Genomic DNA, 26061 nt, shown 5'->3' on the forward strand with positions numbered 1-26061 from the left:
ATGCCCCCTCCAGAGCCCCCTTCCAGTTTCCAAAGTCAAGATGAGGTCAATGGAAACCGGAGCTGCCCAGCACCCCGGAGGATCAGGGTCCTTAACTGTAAGACTAACTACAGTGGACTGGAAATCAAGGCTATTGATGAATTAATTAACTGTTTCATTCAGATGACTACATATGGGAAGACAGGGAAAATATATGTAAGAAGGGAAGGAAAACATGCTCAGCTGAGGCCGTAAGGGAGACCAACTTTTCTCTTCAGTTACTTTGAATTGAACTCCTAATTGCTTCCATTAGTTGAAGCAGTTATTTTAGTAATCCAACAACAACTGGCTTTTCTTGCTATCAGCAGAGCATTTTTCATTTGAATAGGGAATTTGTGGAACTGGATGGAAGGACAGATCAGAAGTCAGGCCACTTCATAAACTCAGGCACTGCATGAGTTTAGTTGTGCATGTCACACAGACTGCGCTCCTGTCTCTACCGATGGTGTCAGAAGTGCTAAGAGGTTCTTACCTCTTTTAGAGTCGTCTCTGCAGATGAGGCAGAGCTAGGAGCAAAGGTTACTGTTAAAGGACAGCCTTAATGGGAGAGCTGCTTGTAGTGTTCAGATCCCACTGGAAGTGGGGACGATTCTGGAGGGTGCCCAGAGACCCCAGCGAGCGTGGGCAGTGGCAGAGCTCTGCCAGAGCAAGCACAATAGCTCATTTCCTTTGGCACCCAGCAAATCAGGAGCTTAGTGAAAATGGGAGAAAGAGTTTTGTGATGGCAATTGATCCTCGTCAATGAAACATGGAGCTCCCTCAAGTCCTGCCTTGTGCTGCTTCCCCCCCGCTGTCCGCGGAAGCAACCTTGAGATGACCCTGCCTTTCAGAAAACCTTGCTGGTGCTACTGCAGCAGGGTCATGGTGCCAGATAGCATTGCCTAAACTGGTGAGTACCATGTGCAGCTTCTCAAACAAAGGTGAGAAGCCACCCTTTGTTTCCAGGGCAGGCGCTTTGGAGCCAGCAATTTGGCAGCAAAAGAATCGGTTTATTGTGAAAGTGACCCCTTCCCCTGCCCTCAAGAGAGGAAATCCCCAAACACACGGAAGGAGGAAATTTTCAGTGAGAGGCCCAGCCGATAGCAATGGTCAGATTGCAAGCAGTGGCATTTGGCCACATAACAGGACTGTCCTTTAAGCTCACCTGCAGCCTGCTGCCCTAGCCTTCTCCTCCGGGTGAATGAACTGTATGTCCTGCCTGGCAATCTGTGGTGGTGTCGCAGCCACAATTGTCTAAGAATTTAACACAGGCGTGGGCTTTATATCTAATGTAAGTGTTGTAAAAGATGTTTTATTAAGACAAGCTCTGTGTCTCAGGAAGGTGGCTCAGTTAGTTAAACCACTGATTTGAGGAACTTCTATAGACCAGGCAAGCATTTGGAGGAAGGGCTTTACTCCTTTACCACCCAAGAAGACAGCAGCATTGACTGAGAACCACTGACATCCCTCTGTGCTTTGCTGAAGAGTAGGGAGGACACAAGCTAGTTTGTTTCTTATCTTTGTATTTCAGTGCTGTTTCACTCATGTATCCTAGATTTTAAAAAAACTTCATATTCAGACCATAACTGATAATGCATGTCTTGCTATTTTAGCAGGATTTAATACAAAAAACCTTTGAAAGAAACTGAGAAGCTCTCACCTGATTATTCTTTTATATGTTTTAGGAAGACAGTGGTTTAGTAATAAGCACAGAATTCCTTTTTCTGAGTTCGAGGTGACAAACAACCCCTGGTACAAGTGTGCAGCAGGTCAGGGAGCGTCATTACAACTGGCTGAGTAAGGAAAGAGCCCTGGAGTTTTAAGAACAAACATGGCAATGTTTAGAAAATTAATGGGTGAATTAAAATACACACCCTCCAAGACTCTTCACATGATAAATATGCTCTCTCCATTAGACCCCTTGCAATGCCTCTTTGCTCACATTCTAACAGCATAGAAGTCTGATTGTATTTCCATTAAAATCAAATCCAAATATGTCAATGCGCTCTGCACAGGATGAGAGCCTTACTATGTTTCAGTAGCAGTTTTTGTATTCCACAGGAAAAGATTCTGCTTAAGCTCTATTCTGATTTAATAGGTGTGTTTCAAACAGAATGATGTGGAATTTCCCTCCTTCTGAAAAATTCCCCACCAAGAGCTGATCTTTGCTAGCATTCACCAACTGTGTCTTCCTCCCCTTCAGATGCTGACATAATTCATTGTGTCATTTAACAGTTCACAGAAACTGATATTAATAAATACGAACTGGTAAGCTGTCCTTCTGAAGTAGCATGGAGTGCTTGGATAACATTTAAAAATCATGTAAAGGGAGAACACATCCTGTCTGGCAAGTTGAGGGGTAAAATATGCTACATGCAACCAGATGGCTACACACACTTGTCTGAAATTGCAGGAGGAGGCCACCACTTTCTTCCGTGACTATAAGAACCTGTCAGCAAGGTGTCGTGCTGTGTAGGAGCTCTCACAGGGCTTGGCTGTGGAGTTTAAAGGCAGTAAGCAGGTGACTGGCCTGAACAGGAGACCCGTGGTATACTAAACCGTGGCTTTTTCAAGGCTTTTTGCACTTGTTTTTTCATTTTTTTCTATGCTGCTGGTTTTAATGCTTTTTTTTTCTCTGCTGCTGGTATTAAAAGTTTTGGTTCCTTTTTCTTTTTAAGAACCTGTTACCTGTAATGTATATACAGAAGTACTGTGCTGTGTATGGGTGTCTTGTATGCATCAGAAACTTTATTCATAGCTATTCCAGATACTGCCCACATGATCTTTGCTTTCTCAAACCTGTTTCACCATCAAAGAGGAACAGGTGAACAATAGGGCCAAAAGCACTGTATGCATTTAAGAATGCTTCAGAAAGTACCCATTAAATCATTTAGCAATAAGTTTTTCAGCCTTGAAAATCAGAAATGGCAGTGTTGAAAACACAAACCTCTTCTTGTTTGGATCCCTCCGCTGTGAATTTGAAGATGTGAAACCGAGAGTGTTCGAAGCAGCCCGAGCGATGGCTCGCATGCCGGGTGTGGGACTTGGTTTGACTCTGTCCGTGTCATCCCCCTGCAGCTGGGGTGGGGGTTGCGCTCAGAAATCCAGGTGGTTCCTTTCCAGTTGTCTGCTTTCCTAAAGAGGAACGGCTGCTTTTCAGCTGCCTGTGCTATCTCTTGGACAAGACGTTTATGCTTGTATTCAGAAGCCTGAAAGATGCTGGTGCACAAAGGAGATTTCCTTTTGTAAGGAACAATCTTTCCCAGTCACCCTTCCCTAACCCGCCTCGTTCCAGGGACTGGCTGTAGCCAGGATAAGCTGTCTCCTAATAACAAGCATTATGCTAGAACGCTTTATTTTTTAATAGCATTAAGCTTTATCAGTGTGAATTGGCTCCCAAATGCATATAGCTGCCTAGACCCTTCAGCAGTCATAAATAACAGGAGGATAAAGGCAGTTAATTGAGGGAAAAGCCCGTCACACAGACAAATTTCTGCTAAATTGCCAGCATGGACGGCAGTGCTCACTTCCCTAAGGTAAAATTTGACGCTATATTAGGAAAAATTTCTTTGACGAAAGGGTTGTCAAGCATTGGAACAGGCTGCCCAGGGAAGTGGTTGAGTCACCATCCCTGGAGGCATTTAAAAGACGTGTAGATGTGGTGCTTAGGGACATGGTTTAGTGGTGCACTTGGCAGTGCTAGGTTAACGGTTGGACTTGATAATCTTAAAGGTCTTTTCCAACCTAAACGATTCTATGATGCTATGATTCTATGATTCTATGATTCTTTTACTCTACCACAGCGCCAAAATAATTCCCAAGAAGCAAAGGGTTTTGTGTTAGTGTAGCTGAGATTAGAAGCTGGGCTGTCCTTCCCAGACTCCAAATAGAAAAAGAGATCCAGTCTTTAAACTTTGTATTGAATGACTACCACGTGCTTGGGAGTTAGAAATTTTCCTTGTTAAAAATGAAGTGTACTCCTCGTGGGTCCGCTTCTGAGTTGCTGATGCTCTGCTTGTTGAGTGTGTCAGCTAGGCCCTCAGGTCCACAGAGAAAAACACCTATTCTGGAGCTGTTAAGAAAATGAAAATATGGTCAGGAACAAGGTATGGAGCAGCTGGATGTTCTTCATGTAAAAGCATCTTACGTTCTGTAGGTGCAAGGTTTTTTTTCTCAATTACAGGAACTAAAGTAGAACTGGATGTCTACACCTTAAAACTTAATAACCCCTTAAAACTTGCAAGGCACTTACTGCTGCTTCTAAAAAAACTGGTGGGCTAAATCTCAGCTCAGCAGAAGTCAGTGAAGACAGGTTTATTGACCTCAGTGGAATCAAGGAAATAAAGCTTCAAAGAGCTTAAGACACAAATACTTGAAAGGAACTGTTCTGTTTTTTTCCTGCTAATTTTGGGTGCTCAGCTAAAGGTCATCCATATTCAGGTTTTGGGTTTTGAGGTAGAAGGTATTTTTTGAGGTATTTAGACGTCACCTGATATTCCTATCTATTTCAGCTGGAACGATGGGGTATGTTTTTTCTAAAACTTCTGCTAGCAATTAGACACTCCATAAGTACCTCACCAAAAAGGAATGATTTTTTTTTTAAATTGTAGGTTAAAACAAATTGGTCAAGACCATAGATCATGTCCATGGCTGAAACAAGAACAGAAAATACCTGGAGATTGTTAGGAAAAAAATGCTCCTCAAACTTTATCAGCCAAAGGAACAAGATTGTGCTATTATGGCATTTAGATAGAGGAAGTCCAATTTGTACAGGTTTACCCAGGATGCTGCCCCGCAATAGTTTTGAACTCGTTTTCCCAGTTAGGTCTTCCATACAAGGTTTTCTGTTTAAGGCCTGTAATCACATCTTTCTCTTCTTCATGGTGCATTACGAAATGAGTGGCCTGTGGGAAATGAAACACAAAGGACAGCGTAAAGACAGAGTTAGATATGGCAGCATTATGTCCTGTTAAAAAAAAAAAACAAAACCACACTGAATTATTTCCAAACCGAGAATGTGAAATTTACGGTGTTTAGCAAAGAAAGCTAACATTGCTAAAGTCCTGACTGTCAGTGTCTATCTCCCTCTTTTCCCCAGATTGGGCGATATCAAGAGTTGAAGCTATGAAGCATTGAACACAGCAATTAATTACGTGTCTTTTGCAATGAACTGGTTTAGTCTAAGAACAGTAAAATAAAGCTGTAAATTAAAACAAAACTTTCCCTTCAGGTACAATAATGCAACTCCCTTGACCTTAATGAAGTCCTGCCAGTTTGATCTCTGGAACGTTTGATCCATATGAGGAGGTCTTGTCCACCCTCCCTGTGTAACTTTCACCTAGACCAGCTAAGCTAAGTAGAGCCAGGAAGAGGAGAAGATGTGGTTAAGGGCATAAGTTCAGGCCTTGCGGAGTTCTGCAGCACTTTTATATGCCAAAAAAGTTACAGGTAACTTTGTCCCCAAGCAAGGATTGTGTGACTTTTCTTCTTTCCTTCCTGTTTTTCCACTGCCTGTGTGATAACTTCCTACCTTACTCCTACCCCTCCCTGGCCGTCTAGCTGAGCTACAGCACTTCAGGCACATGGTGAATTTTGCAACGGTGAGATATAAGTAAAATAAAACATCACTAAAAGTAATCGAGCGAGCACCTTTCCTGTCTCAGTCATACATTATCAAGTGGCTCATGGAAGAGCTGCTCCTTTGTATCTCTACAGTGACCTACATGCATGGGATCAGATGGAGAACTCATGAGGGTCCTGAAACAAATATGCTGCCATCGCTCAAACCTCATGCAATAGCTTCTCCAGTCCCAAATGCTGTTAGAGATACTTACATGGTTGCTGCTGTGAGGAAAGGCTGCTTCCCAGAGTGCACAGCCAGAGTAAACCAGAAAGGAAGTCAGAGTGGACATTAGCAGCTGATCCCATGTAACTTCTGATGGATAATACCTGTCTGCATTTAAAACCTCTGAGAGCCAGATGGAGACCCAGGATAAACACCATTTGAACATTTATCAAAACATAACACGCTAACATCAACCTCAGTGCATATGGAAGCGACATTTTCCACCATGTTGTTACCTGAGATTCATCCCAGCCTGTAAGATAGATGTTATAGCTGAGAAACTCTGCGTTATTCCTCTCCTGCATTTGAGCCTCCAGAGATTGCAAGAGGTCAGCAAACCATTCGAAGGCATGAGTGTCCCTGCAAAGCCAGTAAAAATAGATCTGGAAGAGACAAGGGTGAGGTGTCAGGGGACATAGGCACTTATGGTTTCTGGTTTTACGTCTGCTGACAGAATGAGGATTGTAGAGTTATTGTAGCAATTGCCCTGACCACTTCAGCAGATGGGTAGGCTGGTATTGAAGCTGTTCAGGACTTTTGACACTGGGAGGGTTGTGAAGCAGAATGAGTGACTGCAAGAACAAGGAAACATCTTTCTATTTCTCTTCCACCAGCGGGTTACATTTTTCGTTCATGATGTTTCCCCACTTACATCCTTGTAAAACAGTTTGTTAGAACATAAATTAATGATTTAGAGGTAGACTCTATCTCCCTGTCTGCTGGCGGGCAAGGTAAATTAAAGCAGGTAACAAAACCAGTTCTGTTCTCTGAATATGACCATAACTGCAGAGTATGACCCCGCACCTCTGTACAGGGAGTTTCCAGGGGCAGGAGGCGAGAGGAGGATGGTAGCAGTGCTCTTCCACTGATGTAAAGTTGCTCCTTTGTGCTTAGGGAGGGAACGCAATATTTGCATGGGCTGTACTAGCGCCTTGGATTTTGTGTTTCTCATGCAGATTGAACAGCATCTCCACTGCAAGTGGAAATCCCCAAGGCCACAGTCAGGATTTGCATGTGTGATTTTGCTTGTAGGCTATTTCTCCTTTCATTATGTTTTTGCTTTTGACCCTCCCACTTCCCTGCCTGCTAGTCTTGTGAGGTAACTGGACTCTTCTCTTAGGACTCACACATGTCTAGAGCCAGACCACCTTTGCTGGGCCTGTTTTGATTTGGGCTGTCGGCCCTTGAACAATTACATGGGTTCTGGGAAAGAGGACACGCACCTTTTTGAGTTTTAGGTTGGTCGCATCGTGGCAGTATTTGTACCAGACAGACTTGAGTACAGATGCAAAGGGGGTGACCCCTATTCCAGCTCCAACAAGCATAACAGTTTCATAACTGAATACGTCCTCACTCGCTGTTCCAAAGGGGCCGTCCACAGCTATCCTGAAATTGAAAGTACACTTAAAAAATCAATAGTGAATATTTATTAGCACCATTTAAAATAACAATTAAAAGGTAAGGTATTTGTCTGCTACAATGCACACTTGGGTTGAATGCTAGTCAGCAAAAGAGGTGGGGGTGGTAGGAGAAAACTGGAAAGAGCCATCTAAGGCCCACATCTACGATGGAAGTAGTTAAGGATTGTATCACAGGTGCCACCAAACTGGTTGAGCAAAATTTAAACTGCCATAGGTGTTGGTTGACTTTACCGTGGAGACTCTTTGTACGTACTTGGGCAACTTCCATGCCTCCTGGAATTCTTGCTTATCACATCCGCAGGCGTTGAACAAGCCCTCTGTCCAGTCCCCTACAATACGGACATGAATGCTGAAGTAATCCTCTTCTGGAGCAGAGGTTAATGTGAATGGATGCCATTCCAGTTTAGACACTGCTGGACATTTGACAAAAATGTATTGCCCGACCTCCATCTTGAAGCCCTTCTTCATCATCTGGACCTCAATTGTCTTGAAGGGATGAATGACCACCTACAGTGAGAGGGACAAGGGGAAAAAAGGGAAAAGAAAAAGTCGGTCTTCACTGTTCACTGGATGTATCTACATCCTTCATCACTAACATCATCCTCTGCTATGTGAGCAAGGAAAGCAGGTGAAACTTTGTTCCCAGCAGAACTAGGAGTGAGGGAACAGCACCTGACAGCCAGATGAAAGACTGCAGAAGATGCTGAATTTTTGGTTGAAGTATTTTGCACCATGCTTGCAGTTACTCCAAAAGGGACAGGTCAGACTGGCACATCTTGTAACACATCACCAGATCTATGTGTGCACATTGTTAATTCCAGATGCACCTTACACAGTGGCACAGAGCACAGTGTTAATGAGTTTGACTGTATATGTAGGGGCAAAACCATAGGTCTATCATACAGATAGGGAATTGGATAGGTAGTACCACTGGAAACTGATGTTTTCATGTTATAGCTGGGTGGGACCTATAACATGGGCATTTGCATTCTGCCTATCTTTAGCCAAGAATAAATAGAAGCAATATTCTAGAAGCAAGGCTAGTATTTCCACCACTATGATTTTTTAATCCTAAAGTTGTCTGCCAAGGTTATTTTCAATTTTCAGAAGAGGTTTGCAAGAGGGAGAATCAAGTCTCTCTATCTATTAAGGTAGATATTAATAGTAGTGCTTAGGATTGTGGAAGACATTTTCTGCCAACAGGGAACTAAGCAGACGCCATAGACATATGGTGTAGAAATGGCTTAGAGGTATTTTGGTAAAATTACCAAAAAGCACACTAGTATATAGGAGCCTTCCAACATGGTGCCAGGGCACGGTAGAGACATCTAATGTCATCCCCCAAATCCTGCTACGACTTGAACAGGGTATGTCCAGAAGATGCAGCACAGTGCCATGTGAGGAAATTACATTGGGAAAGGCCAGGGTAGTTTTTATACGTTTGAGCTTAGTGCCATGCTAATTTGGCTGTCAGGTTTTCAGAACCAGCGTTAATATCTCTGCAACACACCACGGGGAATGGAAGCTCAACGTTAGCTTTGGCTGCACAAAATAGGCACCCCCTAACTCTCCTTTTCAGGAGTCATTTGTTCTGCTGAAAAATCAGAATTCCTAAATATCGGGGTAGTTTCGAAAACAAAGTGGTATCTTAAATACTCTTAAGACTGTGGAATTTCTACACTGTGGAATTTTTCACTCAATAGAAAGAAAATTAATTTCTCTTTCCTAAGATTCAGTCCTGTGCCTTAACTAACTTCCTCCTCTTGCTCTCTTTTAGAGACAGGCTACATTTAGATGTTAGCGGTTGGCATTATTTTTGCATGATAGCAGCCAGAACATTCCTGAGAGGCCCTTCACTGATAACTTTGTCTGTCACGTAGGAGCCATTGGCTTTGCTGCACCATTTGGAAAAATGGTAATGTTTTGCCCGGTGTTAAGTGCAGCATCAACACATACCTTTGTGATAACAACTTTCTGCTGTGACCTCCAAAGCCGTACCAACCTCTCACACAGGTACAAAAACATGGGACCTACAACCCACTTCCATGTCTGTAAGCAGAATAAAATGAGAAGTCAGATGATGAAGATGGCAACTTAGATTAAATCAAGTCCTGGAAATGCTATGAGCAGACGTGAAATTCAAGTAATGTAGGTTCTTTATCAACCAGAGTAGGGAACCCTTAAGAGATATGACACCTTCAAAATTACTTCTGGTCAGGGAGGGAATTTCTTTCTCTGTTGAGAGTTGCAGCTGGCTTTTTAGTTGCTACTAGAGTTACAGCAAGGTATTTTCCTATGAGTGATTTTGTCTCTGTCTAAAAATTAAGGTAACTAAGTGAAATGTGGAGTAAAGTTCTGAATGTATTATTGACTCAGGTCTGTATTACTGCAGGAAAAGATGTGGTTTCTGTTAACAGATCAGTCTGAAATGTGAACAAACAACCAGCCTGGTTAGTCAATAAAAGCTGAAATTTCAATGTCATCTTTCTAGAGGCATTAATTTCCTGTTAATGATCATTAGTCCATTAATAATGTGAAACTTTATTATGGGGATTATAGCACTTTCTAGAAATCCCCACAAGCCACAAAATACATTTTGGGTAAACAGTTCTCAGATACGATTTGCTCTTTTGCTTTGCCTGTTAATTGTGCTCATTTTATGGCACACTGGAAATGGGTTGTCTGTCTGTCTGTCTGTAGTCCATTTCTGCTTATAATCCATTGTGTCGAAATCTATTGCTTTATGTAAAGAAAGCTGCCACTGAAGAGCGCTGGGGGTTACGTAGCTGCTTTTCTACAGCAAGTGCATATGTTATTTAACAAAAAGAGTAAATTGTAAACATTTTAAACTGGATTTACGCTCAAGACAACCGTTCTTACCATAGGAGGATTCCCTGCAAACTGGGGGATTGGGCAAGCCCCCTTCTTTCCCCAGTGAGTGAAGTTCTTGTAGCAAATCTCTGGATTATGTTCAGCCAGACTCTCAGCTGTCTGCCCCCGTACAATACGCCTGGAAAAAAATAAAAATCATTAAGGCAATGAAATGAAAATGAAGGTATCTGTCCCTTATTGTTATTCTATTTATGTACTACTCCATTTATGGGGAGTTGTGGACTTCTGCAGTGCTACAGCTTTGATACAGCTTTACCACTCTAATAAATCCACAAAATTGCTATTAAAATGATAAAAATGGGGAGGAGAGTTTGTAGGGGAAAATACTGACTACAAGATCAGGCGAGGAACTGAGAGGTATGTCCATTAACGTTTCCAGGAAGTGGTCACAATAAGAAAGCTTCATTCTTTTCAGAGTTATCCTACCTTTTTCTTCAATAAAAACAAAACCTGGAGTGGGCAAGGTAATCAATTTCCTAGTGACTAGTACTGAAATTATTTCTGTTGTTTGTCTTAGAAATTTGGAGAGCCCTTTCCAACAGACATTCCTCCTTTGCCCCTTCCTCTGCCTTTAAAGCTGTAGAGCCCTTTCCAACAGACATTCCTCCCTTGACCCTTCCTCTCCCTTTAAAGCTGTGGAGTAGCTGTTCAGTTGGTGTGAATGAACACAGATGCTTCTGATGCAAAGCGGCTATACCAGCTTATGTCAGTTGATGATCTGGCCTCTATATTCTTGCTTGGTTAGGGTTTTTTGTTGTTGTTTGTTTTATTATAGAGAAGCCTGACTGCTCCAGTTCAGCAGTATTTCCAGTGGCAGAGCTAGTGCTGAAAGACAGCTTCAGTTTTGAGGGGGAAAAATATATTCTGATCTTGTTCACTATTTTCTGCCTCTGACTAGAGTTCTGCCAGCTCAGGGTTGTGTGAGAGTCCCAGAAATTATGGCAATTAGTAGGATGAGGGTCATAGTAGAGAAATTCAGATTAAGAACTGCTGATTTTCCCTAGAAACAGTCTGATTCTGATCAGGCTGTTCAGTTTTATGCCAATATGATTCTGTTGATATCTTCTTCCCATCACTTCTCTTTCTGCTTTTCTAGCTTGGTTTCTGTGAACTAGACTATGTTTCTGATGTTTCAAAAAAATTTGGTATCTAAGTCAGTCATATGTATGCCTAGCTTTAAGTGACACATTTATCAGAGGATTATTAGAAAGCCTGTGCACAGTCTTGAAAGTTAAAAGATTGCACTGCTCGTAAATATTACTAATGAACCTCTTCCTCATTAAAGGTTTGATTGACATCCTGCCTGAAAAATAAAGGGAAGGAATGATGCTGTCCCAGGAGCATCACGAGTTGCAATTTGCAGGAACATCACCAGCTGCGGTTTACTTCCCCACTAGTGACAAGGGGTTTAGCTGAGCCACCCTCTGGGATGAGTTACGGGAACAGGAGGACCCCACTTCCTGCCACTCCTCGCCCCACTGCTTAAAGGAGAGGGGGCCTGAGGGTTTTTGCCTTGCCCTATGCTCCATTCAAGGTTTGACAATGCCAGTACCCTGTACAAGAGAAAGAAAAGACTTATTTTCCCTTATTACTCAGTGTAGATGCTCTTCCAGTACTTTCAGTGGTATGGCCTTCTAATTACTTCTTTTTCGGCTGAAAGTTTTACTTTAGCTTCCAAGGCAGGGTGATCTGAATCTCTGTCCTCTCTCCTCTTTACATCGACTATGATGGGAAGTTTGGGACGTTTGTCTGTGACACACAGCTCATGCACAGAAAAATCAGTGCTACGGAAGTGCTCTAACAGCTTGCAACGGACAAGAATCTGCCCCTTCGATTCTACTGATTATCTTTGGTTCAGTTTTCTGTATATGCATACATGTATGTATGTATATATACGTATGTATGACACACGGCCTTCTGTCTCCTGAGATAAACTGACAACTGTGCCTCTCTCTAACGTGTTACTTTGAGACTGTCAAATCATACTTACTCCATAACATCCATCTTTGTACACCTGAGATGCCTTCCTTAAGTGTAAAAAGCCTGTCCCATATTTTTTAGTGTATTAGTATTTTCTCTAAACTCAAAATGTCATTCTTGCCTTTAAGGCCAAATAAGTGAGGCCACTGAGTTCACAGCCAGAAAGCATCCTTCCCTCTACAGATAATAATATTCCTGTGTTTATCTCCTTCCAAAGGATAGCTGAGCTTCTCTGACAACCACGTTCAACCCCACTGCTGCCCAAATTCTTGTCTTTTCAGTACAGTGTAATTAAAATGGTGGAAGTATACTGAACATCCAAGTGAAAAAAAAGTCAACTTCTATGAAATACATGCTCCTCACTGACCCCTAGAAAGAGCAACGCTTGCTTTCTGATAGCATTGTGTAGTAACTACTGGCAAGTTTGGACTTTTTGTCAGTAACTATACAATATTTGCTGCAGGAAACATGAACCACATGTTCTTTTCCTTCAACAGGTTTTGCTCAAACCTTCTCCTTCTTGTCTTGGAAGTTGGAATGGACAAATATGCTGGTGGCGATTCTCATCTGCCTTCTATTTTTGTTCTTCCTGTTGTACTCTGTTTCTGTCTTTTTTTCTGGCACTACTGGACTGAGAGAGGAAGTGTTTTTGAATAGTCATTGTTGCTGGGCATTTTTAAAGCACACTTTCTAGTGCACCTAGAATTTCCTTTAAAATGGACAATATAGTATAATTATGAACTATGAAACGTGGCTTGCATACTTTAGCCTTTTTTTTTCTTTATGGATCAGTCCTGTGTTTTTATAAAATGGAACTAAAGTTCATTTTTCTAAGTGCTAAAATTGTGTTTGCGTAGTGCTAAAACTGTTTCATTAGGCTTTCCAGCTATTTCAGAAGCAGGTATGGAATGAGCCAACAGTGGAAAAAGATGTTTGGCATTTGGAAGTTACAAAAACTTACAGTTGCCTATATTTGAGCTGCAACAGCTACAAATCTATTCGGAAATGCTGCTGATATTAAAAGTTCATCCAAGTCTGAAAGATAAATCTCTGTTACTATAGTTTTCATTTACCCAACAAAATCCTAGACTCTATATCATTTTTATGCTGAGGTCTCCTAACATGCATATGTGTGATGCAACTCCTTTTAGGAGAGAAAGATAAATTAACAATTAGAAACAGGAACCTTGGAAAAGAGCTTTCCAATTAAAGTATCAGAAGAAATTGAGTATCGGTGAGCTTAAGTATGCCAGAGCCTCATAAAGCCTCACGCATGTGAATAGCTTGTTGAATGCATCAGTCAGAGCCTCTTGGCTCTCAGAGCCTGTATTGGCCCATCATTACCATCAAAAATGACTGCTGCTTAGTGACTTAAGTCCCTATATTTATGTGTGTAGAGGGCTTTACATTCAGATACAGTAGTTACCACGTATTGTGTGATAAGTGCGAATACTCACCCAGCACCATGGATGACAAGGCCAATAAAGAAGATGACAAAGAGATGGTGGGTGTACCAAAATACTTCAAAATACGACCTTCGGATGGTTTTGGTGGATGACGTGATGATTAGTATGAGGGCCAGCGTGATGATAACGCCAGTGAGACCAGCCAAGTACGTGAAAGCCACATATAGGCCCCCCACAGGATTCTGTGAAATAATTGCACACGTTGGTCTAAGGAAGGGGTTGCATCAAAGCAGAGCCAGCTGAACCATCCGTCTGTCTCACTTGCCAAATGCTTTACCTTGTTGTAAGTCTTTAAGTCATCCTCTGTGAATTTGTATGCCAACAATGCCAAAGTCCCACTCCATTTTTGTTGCACTGCAGATTTATCTTTACTAACGTAAGTGGAAATAGAGAGAGAGAGGTTTTCCACCGGTTCACACACCAAACGTTATTTCTTACTCTGCCACTGCTCAGCAGTACGGGCTTGGAGAAGGTGAACACATTTGCACAGCTCTCTTGTTAAGAGCTGGAGTCCTACATCCATATTTAGGGAGCCAAATGAAAGCTCTCCGTGCCAGTGGCATTGTGCAGCTGTGGGTCTAGTAACTCATACAGAGATCGGACGCTCGGTGCTTCTGAGGAATGGGGAAGTTCCTATTTTTTGTTTTTTTTTTTTAACCAGAGCTTAAGCAGCCCAAGTTCAAAACTTTGCCTTGATTTCTGTGTAGCTTTCCGTGTGCCATGTCTACCTTAGTCAGAAAACTGCTTTACAGGGTGTTTGTTTTTACGTAATGTTTTAAAACTACTTTGAAATCCTCAGGTGAAAAAGTTCAAAGTACTTTTTTAACCAGCTTAAGCAGCCCAAGTTCAAAACTTTGCCTTGATTTCTGTGTAGCTTTCCGTGTGCCATGTCTACCTTAGTCAGAAGACTGCTTTACAGGGTGTTTGTTTTTACGTAATGTTTTAAAACTACTTTGAAATCCTCAGGTGAAAAAGTTCAAAGTACTACCAAAATTAGGCAACAATATTACTGACAAATATAGAAGAATGAATTATACAAGGTTTTGCTGCAGGATGGCCCAAACCCAGATTGTGCACACCAGAAATAGGCACTCTGCTCAAATAGTCTTATATGATCATCTAAACAAATGTAATAATGACTCTTCACAGCCTGATGTTGCTTACCCCAATGGTTTTTCTGTAAAAGTTGATATAGCTTTCATGTGGGTTATCACCAAGGCCAGACAGCACAGCTGCCAGAGTTCCTTTCTCTTCAAGACGGGCTTGCACACTCCACTCTACGTTGAACAAGTGTGCGATGGTGTGAATTGCTAGGAGCGACAGGAAAGAAATAATCAGGGTTAAGAACAAGACAAGTACTCAGTGATTTTGGGTAACATTTGAAACTCCGTAACATTTGTCAGCTGCGGCTTAAGACCTTTGCCACTCTCACCCTCTTCGTCACAATTTCAGATCACTAATGTGTTTTACTGTTAAAGCTTTACCATCTGAATTTTACATCTTTTTGGGTGGGGGAAGGAAAGAAGTAAAGGGAAGTTTCCAGCATGTCTTTGTTCAACAAAGGCTTTCAACAATTCAAGTAGTAGTACCCTAATACATGGGAAACTGAAGCATGGGATGGCTTAAATTATTTGTCAGGATCATCCAGGATTTCTGTAGAAGAGCCAAGAAGTGGATCTGGATCTCTTTGGTGTCACATTTGCTAGTGCTGCTTTGTTCTGCTGTATTGCTAATAATCACTAATAATGTTCTTGCTGAGCTGGACGTGCCCGTAAACCTAGTATAGCTGAGGTGTTTCACACTACTTCTGCCACACATTATTGCAGGGGTAAGCCGTGCAACGCTTTTCAAAATTTTTCCCCTTTTGTATCACCAGATACTTATTCACCTTCAAAACAGGGCCTGATGGGTACAGATCTAACACCCCCAAACAATCCATCTCTGCTGCAGACCTCCTCTGTGGCCTTATGTTAACTGCATCTCCCTGCTCCTTTTCTATGAAGTGGCGGTGAGATTTCAGCCACAGCTCAGAAAGGGAACCTGCTCAGCTCAAGTGATCTACTGATACGAAGACTGTTCTAAGATATATGATTTGTAAGGTACTTGCATTGAGAAGTGAAACATTTGATGGAAAAAAAAAAGATAGAAAACGCTTAGATTAGGAAATGAGAGATAAAATATGAAAACGTTTCCATGGCCTGTCCAGGCCTTTTATACCCCTTTTTTTCATCATTTCTATTATTTGTTTCAGACATGCCAGCTAAGAATTAAGTCTAAACAAGAATTAAAGCCAGAGTATCTGGTTCTCAGGGCATTGCTAAACACCCTTTATTAACCAGTGTCATAAATGGTGCTGACAGTTCACGGGAAAAGTATTCTTTCTTATTTATCTTTTGCTCTCTGCCAGTTGCAGAATAATATTTGGAAACTGATTTAAGCCTTGGCACATGCTGACTCCTTTAGGTTAATGAAATCAGGTTTCTGCCCATATCCTTAAGAACTTGAATCCCACCTGGATTCTGTGTAAAATGCACGAGGAAGCAATAAACAAAGAAACATTTGAGTACCAACCAGTGTGAAGGGCGATCATCCATGCCACCATTTTGTGAAAGGTGAGGTTCCTGTCCAGCTGTCGTCTGACACGGGTAGAGCAGCACTTTAGGTTTGAAGAAAAAAAGTATTTGAAGACTATTTGTGATGTCTGTGCGTACTTATTTAAATGCAGGGACAAAAACAGAGACCCTGAGCACAACGATTGGTGGCATTGCTAGTAAAAATCTAGAATTCCTAAATATAGACAAAAATATTTCCCCCCATACTTCAGAATACGGGAATAACAGATTATGTTTTAACATGTCCCATTGAAACAAAGTATTTGACAATGAGAAAAAACTTAACATCCAGTATGACAAAAGTATATATCTTATCTGTGTTAAATTACACGTTTTAAAAAGAAGGAGTTATCACAGTCTGCCATGGCAGGGTGACTGCTTTGGTAGAGTCTCAAGTTGCCACCTAGCATCAGAATCCTGTTGTGGTTCACACTGTAGAAATGGACTGTAAAGTTTGGGTATAACTGTCTCAGGGAGCTCCCACCCCAAATGTGCTAGTCACTTATGGTCAGTAATAGGAAGTGATTCCTTCCTCAAAATACTGGGTGTACTTGCCGGGCATTCACTTATAACTTGTTGCTGGAGTTACCCCAAGAGAAACAGAAAGAAAAAACCTCTGCTGATACAAACTGAAGAAGAAGTTGGTTCTTAAGAAAAACAGAATGATATTTTCATTAAGAATGATGACAGGTTCCTAACAGGCCCCATCTAAATCGTGCTGTAGTCAGTGGGAGTTTTCCTATAACTTTAAGTTCCTGTAAAGCTAGCATTTGCTATCTCCACACAGTAGAAAGCACAATTATCCTGTATTGTACCTTTATATTGCTTTTGCTGATTGGCAAAGGGAAGAAAATGCTAGGCAAACTAACGCAAACTTTTCCTCACAAGAACCATGCAGATGTTTCATACAACAAATTAAGAGAGGCCAAAACATTCCCCCAAGTGTTTGCCGGACATTAACTTTGTAGATGGCAGGGTACGGTAACGTATCTTCCCAGCTAATAGGGTGGAGCTGATCATCCCAACCATCCAGGAGTGAAACAGAGGAAGGGATGCTGAAGTACCAGAACAATTTAATTTCTGATTTGTTCTTTACTTAGTGGAGATATACCAGCAGTGGCCTTACTCTTCCATACCAGTCCATTTCTAAATATCCCATGAGTATTAACTGTACAGCTAAATAGATGAGCAGGAAACAGTTCTTTCCTTCAGTTATTCTCCAGCTGTGACATTCATTAAAGGGCAAACTCTAACACTCTGGGGCTATTGCAATGACTTCAGCAGACTATAAAAACAGCCAGGAGAAATTTGGCCTTCTCTGTATCATGTATCTTGAGACAGAATTAAAAAGATGGTAGAATAAACTGTAGCATAGTGAGGAAGTGCCAACTCTACTTGACTGCCTTGCAAAAACCACTTGATCTTTCAGTTTAAGAAGCAGAAGGCCAAGCGACGGCAAAATGCTGTAGCTAGGTTCGGTAGAGAGGCTCATTAACAACAGTGATGAATACAGCAATAAAGGGCATGCAAAGACAAGACAGCTGTTCTTTCGATTAATAACGAATAACTTTGTAGCCTATGATTTCTGGGTGGCAGGATGTAACCCCAATGACATTGCTGTTAGAAAGGTCACTACCCTTTCAATAAGTTATTTGACATTTAAAAATCCTGATTTTTCTTAAGAGATCCTCACAGGTGTCACTTGCAGAGCACAGCTAATTAGAGACAACAGCAGAACAAGCATAAGCAGCTGTACCCCTGCACTAAGGCCCCCACAGTCCTGACACTACCACTGGCACACTGGGCTGTGCGTGTTTTGCTTAAGATAAAATTCCTGAGGTATAGCTTTATTGCAAAAAGCAACTGAAGTTAAACAAACACCAACTGTCTAACAGTCCTATTTTATGCCTCTCCCTCCCCTCCTTGCTCATCCTTGGAGCCCTTTGCTTCCTCATGCACTAGCACTATCAGCAAGATAGCGAGCTGCAGCCAGGCAGCAGAAATGGAGCTGTATGGTTCTCACTTGCAAACTGGGTGTAGTCTGAGTGACTCTACCACAGTGCCCAAGGCAGAAGGACTTACTCTATAGCTTGGCTACTGAAATAAGAGGGACAGCTTCATCGAGATCCTGGTTAGAAAAGCTAAGCCTTAGGTGTTAGGAGATGAGCAATTCAGGACAAGTAGCATAAAGTCCCGGCTGGAGTACAATTCTCAACCCTTGGAACCAGTTTTTAGCCTTCCAGTAGCGCCTCCAAAAGTGTCTTCAGCTCTTTCATTGCTTTGACCTCAGAAGACCTCTGCCCAACCTGCTTCCAGCCTGACGCCCGTGGAATCTATTTCAGACCTAATGAAGGCCTTGTATGACCAAGAGCTCATCAATATTTTCCAGCTGCATTCATCCAATAGCAACATTAATTCTTACTAAATTTCTGTTCATTATTGACTTCTGCAGCCTGGGGATTCAGCTCTGAATTTTGGCAGATACTAGTTGATCTTTCTCAGGGCAGGGGAAGAACAACTTTAACCCTACAGTTTTACTTACTATTCTTTTTCCTTTTACATACATGGGGGGTACGGCCGTCTGCTTTTGTAGCATCCCAGAATCTGAAGGGGTACAGCACAAGACTGAAAGCCTGGTCTGTGTAGTTCCAACTTTATATTTCTAAGGGTTATGCCTTAAACAGGCAATTTAGGAGCTTAATGTGGCAGACACATCTCGTTTGTGCGTGGCAGTCAGCCACACCGATTGTCAGAATATTTGTACTAGATGGATGTACAGCCTGGGTTGTCTCTGATTATTTTTTCATTACTTTGTATCCCGCTCTCTTTCCCCATGAAGGACTCTTGTAACACTGCATCTATTCTATTGCTTCCTCTTTTGCTCTTCTCTTTCAGCCCCTGCAGGCTGTCTCATTTGCATGAAAGAATTCGTACTAGATTTACAGATGAAAACCAACTTCTGTGAACTGGTGGTGTTGACCGTGTGTATTTTAAAGAAGCTAGAAAGAAAGGAGGAATCATTTTGTATTTGGAAGGACAGTTCATGAGCTTGAGGAGAATATTGCTTTTTCACTGCACCATGGCACGCATTGTCTGCATTATTTCTGCTGTAACAGCCAGAGATCTAGGTTTCAGCAGTGTGATACAGTCAGTGCTATCATCAAGCCTCTCCAGCTGTCACCTAGAATCAGTTGTCCTTTTCTAAGTGGTGGTTCCTCGGAGCTGTATATAACATTTGCATTTGGGAGCTAGAAATGGTCAAAAGGCCTGCTTTTGAACTATTTCATCCTGAGATGGAAATGCAACTCGGACGAGAAAGAATGTAATTTATTAACCAGCTGAAAAACGTCCCATTCTGAAAGTCTGTGAAAGACTACATTTACTTTAAGAACTGAACATGCAAAGACAGAAGACGTGGGGTAATATCTCCTGCTATAAATGGGTGTTGTATCAGTGACAAACAAGGCAAATGTGTGTAAGCACATTTGTATCCAGGGCAGCGCGATGCCCAGGAGGCAAGAAAAAAGGGGAGACTCAAAGGAGGCTAATTCAAGGCTAAACCTCTCAACAGAGCTCTAGATACACCACTGGCATATAGACCTCAGCCTTGCTCATAGCAAAACTCCAGGCTTATCTACCTCTTAAAAGAGGACATTCCCAAAGTACGGTGTATTTGGGGAACTTGGATGAAGTTGCTTGGTATATTTGCAAGGCTGCTCAGGTTATTATCTTTCACAAATTTTGACATTCTTTCTTCATCTTACCGCACTTGATCCTCTGAGGAAGGAGAGCAAGTTTCGACATACTGGCAGCAGAATCAGCATGCAGTTGAAATTCAGACAAGCTGCAGGGGCCCTTGCCAGAGCCAAAGCACGCTGTAATTGGAGAGATGCCATTATTAAATGAATTATCGGTGACATTATCCAGGACACAGATAGGCACAGATTTCATTTCTGTATTATATCACAACTTTTCATGAGTGTGAGATCTAGAGTTAATTAACAATGTTCACATTTTACAGTAGTCATGCTCTGGCCAAGTCAGAGGCACGTATGCAGACAGAATACATTCCTCCAGATAGACACCTTCTATTTCCAGTTTTGAAATAATATGGTTGTACGAAAAGCTCCCTGTCACATCTGACAATCAATGGCCAAGCACAGATGCAAGTCTAAGCCATTAGTAGAGTTTTCAGTCGCAAGGCTATAAAGGAAGTCTCACTGCTGTGGTTTCAGTTGGCTGGGCGGGTTATGATAGACAGAAAGACAGCTTATGAGGGAAGTGGTTTTATGTTCCCTGTTATCAGTAAAGGCAGTCTAGGGAAATCTGTTGCCTCATCTTCTAGGATTATGTTCCCTTAACATTGCTCTTCACATCCTGCATGATTTCAGATTTTGACAAAGACTGTTTGAAAGGAGGGAATAATGACCACATTAATCCAAACGCACTGAACGGAGGAAAAGATAATGCTCGCTCGCCTTGCATTGATTGGGACCCTTTCAGGTTTCAAATCACAATGACTGACTTGGGGTTACACTGAGATGTAGTTATCCAAGCACAGGTCTCTGTGACTTCAAAGGCAACTGCACCATGATTGCAAAGGACAGAATTTGTCCACAGATCTGAAGCCGTATGCAGAATGGGATTTCATGCTTTGTTGAATTAAACCATGGCTTTGCAAAACTTTTACAAAGTGCCATGTTCTGTAATTTGAAGCTTAGACTGATTTTTATGTCTGTGATCAGGCTTTTAAAATACGTGAACAAATAAATTTTCTCTGTCAATTGGTCATGACCCGTGGTAGCTTTGGAAGCAAGTTTGTGGTAGGACACATAATGCTGCATTAACCAGCTGGGTTTTACTGAGTAGCCGGGGGTCCGGGATCACTTCACTACTTGACCACTACTCACGCTTGGTGAATATATGAATGATGATTGCTTTTCAGAGCTAATAGCTTTGCAAACTGTTCATGCTATGAAGAATAATTGCATGGGAAATGATTGCACAACAGTTCAATGGCAATATTTCATTCATGTTTTGCTTAATAAAGCAGCCACAATGCACGTTCACTTTAATTACCAGGAGCATAATAGTTACCTGAAAACATCTTTAGAATGGGATCTCTCTATTTTGCTTATCAGCTTTCTATTCAGAAGCACTGGACATCTGTCTGCATTCAGTTATCTGTTTGCACATGACTTTTAACCCTGACATGAACGTGCTGCTCCAGCCGCTTGATCCTGTTTCAATCAAATAAAACTAGGGAAAAAGTGCTATGTGCTCAGTCTATGCCAAGATAATACGTTTTGTACTTACGCCAAGGAGTACTCTGGTGTAGAAGAATTTCGGTGGGATATCATATGCAAGATAGTACCACCAAAAGAGGAAGACATTCAACCCCAGCCACACAAGCTGAAAGAGAAACGAACAGGAAACTTTACAGTTTGTTATTAGACATCATATGTCTGAATTTACACAGTTCCGATAATGGTCAGTTAGTTCATTGTGCTCCTATTTGCCCAGGGAGGCGTACCGCAGGGTATGAAGGGTTCAGCAGGGGCGATAGAAATTTTTCTGGTGGAAGTGGGCTCTGATGTGTGCACACAGGAGTACAGGAGTGGCAGTAAACCAAAATACAGCAATGGGTAGCTGAAACTTTTACAAAGCTCAAAGGATTTAGACGTGTAGATGTGGCACTTAGGGACATGGTTTAGTGGTGGACTGGGCAGTGTTAGGTTAACGGTTGGGCTCAATGATCTTAAAGGCTTTTTCCAACCTAAATGATTCTATGACTATATAAGGACCGTCATATTAGCGTTTAGCTAAGTCTGCGAGTCTTGTTGAATCTCTGAATGTCATTAAAGGTTAGGGCCTCTTCCAAATGGCGGTTCCTCAGACATATTAACCTATTAGTAACCTAATGGTTACTTAGGAGCCATGCCAAAGGACGAAGTAGCTTGAGATCTAAATACAGATGGCCTAAATTACACCTAAGGCCCAATGTTTTCTATTGAGTAGGAGGCTCTGAAGGTCTGAAATCAGCCAGCAGGAAATATTCAACACAGGCGCTTTAGCAGTGTTTAGACTACCCACAACCGTGCTTCTTCGTAGCTGTACTGCAGTATTCACTCACACTTGCATATCCTACTGTGCAGGTTTCTTTAGGGAAAGAGAAGTTATTAGCCCTTCTCAAAGCTATCTAAGGCAGCTACAAGCCTGTCTGGCCACAGAGATCACAGTGAATCCGTCCATTTGCCCTTCTGGAGCTGGTTGGCTGATTTCATACCCCATAGTGAAACCAATCTGTATCATTGCACCCTCAGCCTAAGTAGATTTACTGGGTGGTGCATGAAAACACAGGAGAGAAAGTCTGAGAACTGGGAGAAAACCCAGTCTCTGGTTATAAGTTAAGGATGCCAGAAACTGTGATGTTATAGTCCCTCACCCCTCCTAACCCATACATTTTGCTACTTCTTTGGCCCAGCTGACACTGTAAAAAACTTGGGATTAGTTTAGATCTTGAAATGTCTTACCCTTGTGGCATAAATACAGGGAAATGAAGGGATTTCCATCAGGGTAAGGCAGTATATAGGAAATCCCCAAAACCTCATTAAAAAACTAAGCTGATCTCAGGATTAAATGCTTAGGATATGTATTTAAAGTGAGAGTGTGCCACTCCCATGTACAGTAGCCTCACAGCATGCCCAGAAGACCAAGAAGTTTGGCATGACTCTTGATGGTCTCTCAGAGTTCTTCTTGGTGTTGACCCATATGGAATATGGACCCTTTGAAAAACACTGTGACAGCCTCTGGCGACTTGGGTTGAGTTGCAGAGTTGGCAGCCATTCATGCTCTTTATCTAGGGCCAGTGGTGGCAGCATTGGCTGGGGTTAAGGCTGCCATGTTTCTGTTTTGTTGGGGTAAATCAATAGAAATTGTGACTGTCCTGTTTCTATCAAGCACTGGATAACCCTGTACCTAGTTAGTATGCAGTAAAGCTGTAGAGGACAATGCAGAACATTTTGGTAAGGCTTCCAGTGAGCTGCCCTTTTAGCTGGTTTCTTTATCAGTGACTTCTTTAGTTTCCTTCCCTATTAGCTGACCTTGTTATAGCTTTGAGATTCTAAAAACAAATTCCTTATCTGAACAAAATAAGGGCCTCTTACTTAATTCTTTCAATATTTCAGTACTGGTGGAAAAAAAATATGCCAGAAGTCACCTCTTGGCAGTTTCAACTTCCTCAATTCACTGAAGGTGACAGCAAACACAGTTACTGCTTTTCAAAGCACTAAAGTGCCAGGGTTATGTTCCTAAACTAGAGCTACACGTAAGGTAATATGCAAGTCTTGATTGTTCATAGCAGCAGAAATACCTTTCTGAATAAAGATGTTCACATTTCAGTCACCACAAATATAAAAGTTCTCTCTCTTCTTTTTCTTCCTCTCAGTACTTACATATACTAACCACACCTGGCAACAATCCCTTAACTGGTATTACAACTTGGTGTTGTATATGTTTTTATTTCTATATCTATATAAAATTGTATACCTACAGCTCTTGTATCACACTGTGAAGTGAAAAAAAGAAAACACTGAAATACTAACTTCTGCCTAAGTTTTCTCCAAGGAGGATTGCCCTGCCTTACTCTTTAGCACTTTTAAATGTGACTGGGATTTTCAGTACTCTTAAATCTTGCTCAGAATGAATTTAACCTACTTTCACAGCTATTCTATGCAAGTTGTCTACAAACTCAGTTCAAATACTAGTTGCCTTAATGAAGGATTCATGAATCTCTGCTCTAAATTCTGGAATCTGACTCTAATACAAATTTTATACCAACAAGACACCGTGCTTTCAGTTACACCCACTTTTGTTTATAAAAGTGCAAGAAAGGCTGTTGTAATTGCTTTCTCTGCTGAAGCACACATGCTTAAGTGAGATGTAATGTTATTTGTTTTCTTTAAGTCACTTGCATCCAAAAACCCCAGATACTTAAATATTTCTAACAAAGCAAATGAAAGTTAACACACGATCATTTCTCAGTTGACAATGAAGCCTACAGCAATCAAGACATCAGACAGAGCTCCTTAAAAATTACTCTCCTGAAGCATTTCACTGCACTTGCTGCCCTGGTTTCTGAACAACCAGATGCACCCTTCACTGGCACAGTGAGATCTGCTTAGTACAACTTTCTGTAGAACTTTTTACTAGACACAAATCGCAATAAAAGTTGTACTTACAACGACGAAGATGGACAGTCCTTCATTCTCCACCCAGTTACCCATGATTGCTTGAGATGAGCGTGCACAACAGCTCCGTTCTTTCGGGGACAGCGTCTATGTCTTGTCTCATACGGAAGTGAGAGCAGAAGCTTGCAGCAACCTGTTTCCTTTCTCATTCATTTAGGAAATAAGTTAACCATTGAATCATGTCCATAGTTCGGTTTCAAACATGTTTCTACCATCTTTACGTATAACTTTTCATAATTCAAATATATAAAAAACTGTTGAAATAGACTATTTTTTCCTTGTGATACAGAGGATAAAATAAGTAACATAACTGGTCAGGTTTTCTGCTAAAAAATGTATTGCCACTTTATATAACTTTCAATGCTGAAATTAATACAGAAGGCACAGAATAGTTCTCTCTTCCCAGCCTTGTCTTTTTTTATCACCTCAAGTCTGAGTTGCCGTTCCTGCTGGTCCTCTTTGATAAATAATCACTAGAATTTTTTCTCTTCAAGTAATTCAATGTCCACGGAAGCTTCCAAATGCAATCTAATACTCCTCTTGTCTGGTATATGCAAGCCTTGCTACTTCTTCTCTGCTCGGGCCAAAACTGAGGACATGTGTCACTATGTAGGCTACTTTTCATATTTTGCACTCTCACAGAGTCCGCAGCCCCAGGAAGCATGTCACTATGTAAGAAAAAAATTAAAGTAAGCATTTTGCTTTTGTGATTAGAGAGAAAAATATGGGAAATTGCCCAAATGTATTTTAGAGCTTACAAGCCAGAGGATATTTATCCCAAGTGTATTTAAAGAAAAAAAAAAAAAAATTAAGGGAGTTTAATGATTTCTGAATGTTTTGCCTCTGTGGTATCACAATTCCCAAACCTGCAATAAAGAGTGCAAAATGGTAGTTTGGAGGAAGCTTTGGGATTAAGAGGGACCGTCCTTCAGCAAGGTCCAGGCCCTAGGGAGGAGCAAGGTGTCCAGACATGCCTCCCGCTGGCTCGTTCTCCTGTGTATTCCACCCACTGCGCCACAGAAATACACATCTCCTCCCACAGTGACCAACGCACGTCTGTCTCCTTTCCAAAGAGGTGAAGTGTATGTGCGTGTGGTGTTCTTTAGAGATCTTTTTAGGCTTTAGAAAGTAGCAGAAGGGCAGTTTGAGCGGTGGTGTCTCTCTGCCAGAGCTGCGACACCCTGTTGGACCCTGTAGAATTTCACGGGTCCAAAAAGCCTGAGCAAGCCCGGCACAGCCTTGCGCTGTGCCAACAGCTTTAGAGCACAGCAACATTTTCACAGGCCTGATCCTGCACCTACTGGAGTAAACAGCAAGCTGCTTATCGCATTTGTATAACTGAAGTTTGCCCTCCAGAGTAAATGCTGATCTGATCCGCAACTGAAAGCAAGATGTTGAACAGCTAATTAAGGGAAGAGCTGAAGAGGTGGGATAAAACCTGTGTGACTCACGGCTGTCAGAGAAGAGACTCAGCACAGTCTACCTTACTCTGGACTCAGAAACAAGCTTTCTTAGGGCCTGATTCTGGCAGTGATGAGTGTCGTGGTTTAACCCCTGTCGGCAACTAAGCACCACACA

At 41.7% G+C, this 26061-nt stretch overlaps 1 protein-coding gene across 1 annotated transcript; it reads right to left on the bottom strand.

Annotated features, from left to right (window-relative positions):
- Positions 1-3817: 3817 nt before the first annotated feature.
- LOC103902043 (cytochrome b-245 heavy chain) lies at positions 3818-24519 on the bottom strand. The gene is made up of 13 exons (XM_009283043.2): positions 24475-24519; positions 21551-21646; positions 19999-20109; positions 16194-16278; positions 14787-14932; positions 13614-13804; positions 10165-10294; positions 9241-9333; positions 7538-7791; positions 7087-7249; positions 6100-6246; positions 4798-4922; positions 3818-4090 (listed from the first exon to the last, which is right to left on the bottom strand). The coding sequence occupies exons 1-13, from the start codon at positions 24517-24519 to the stop codon at positions 3964-3966; spliced, it is 1713 nt and encodes a 570-aa protein (XP_009281318.1). The 3' UTR covers positions 3818-3963.
- Positions 24520-26061: the final 1542 nt, after the last annotated feature.

Source organism: Aptenodytes forsteri, unplaced genomic scaffold (assembly GCF_000699145.1).
Source record: "Aptenodytes forsteri isolate BGI_AS27 unplaced genomic scaffold, ASM69914v1 Scaffold2, whole genome shotgun sequence".
NCBI classification, from domain to species: Eukaryota; Metazoa; Chordata; class Aves; order Sphenisciformes; family Spheniscidae; genus Aptenodytes; species Aptenodytes forsteri.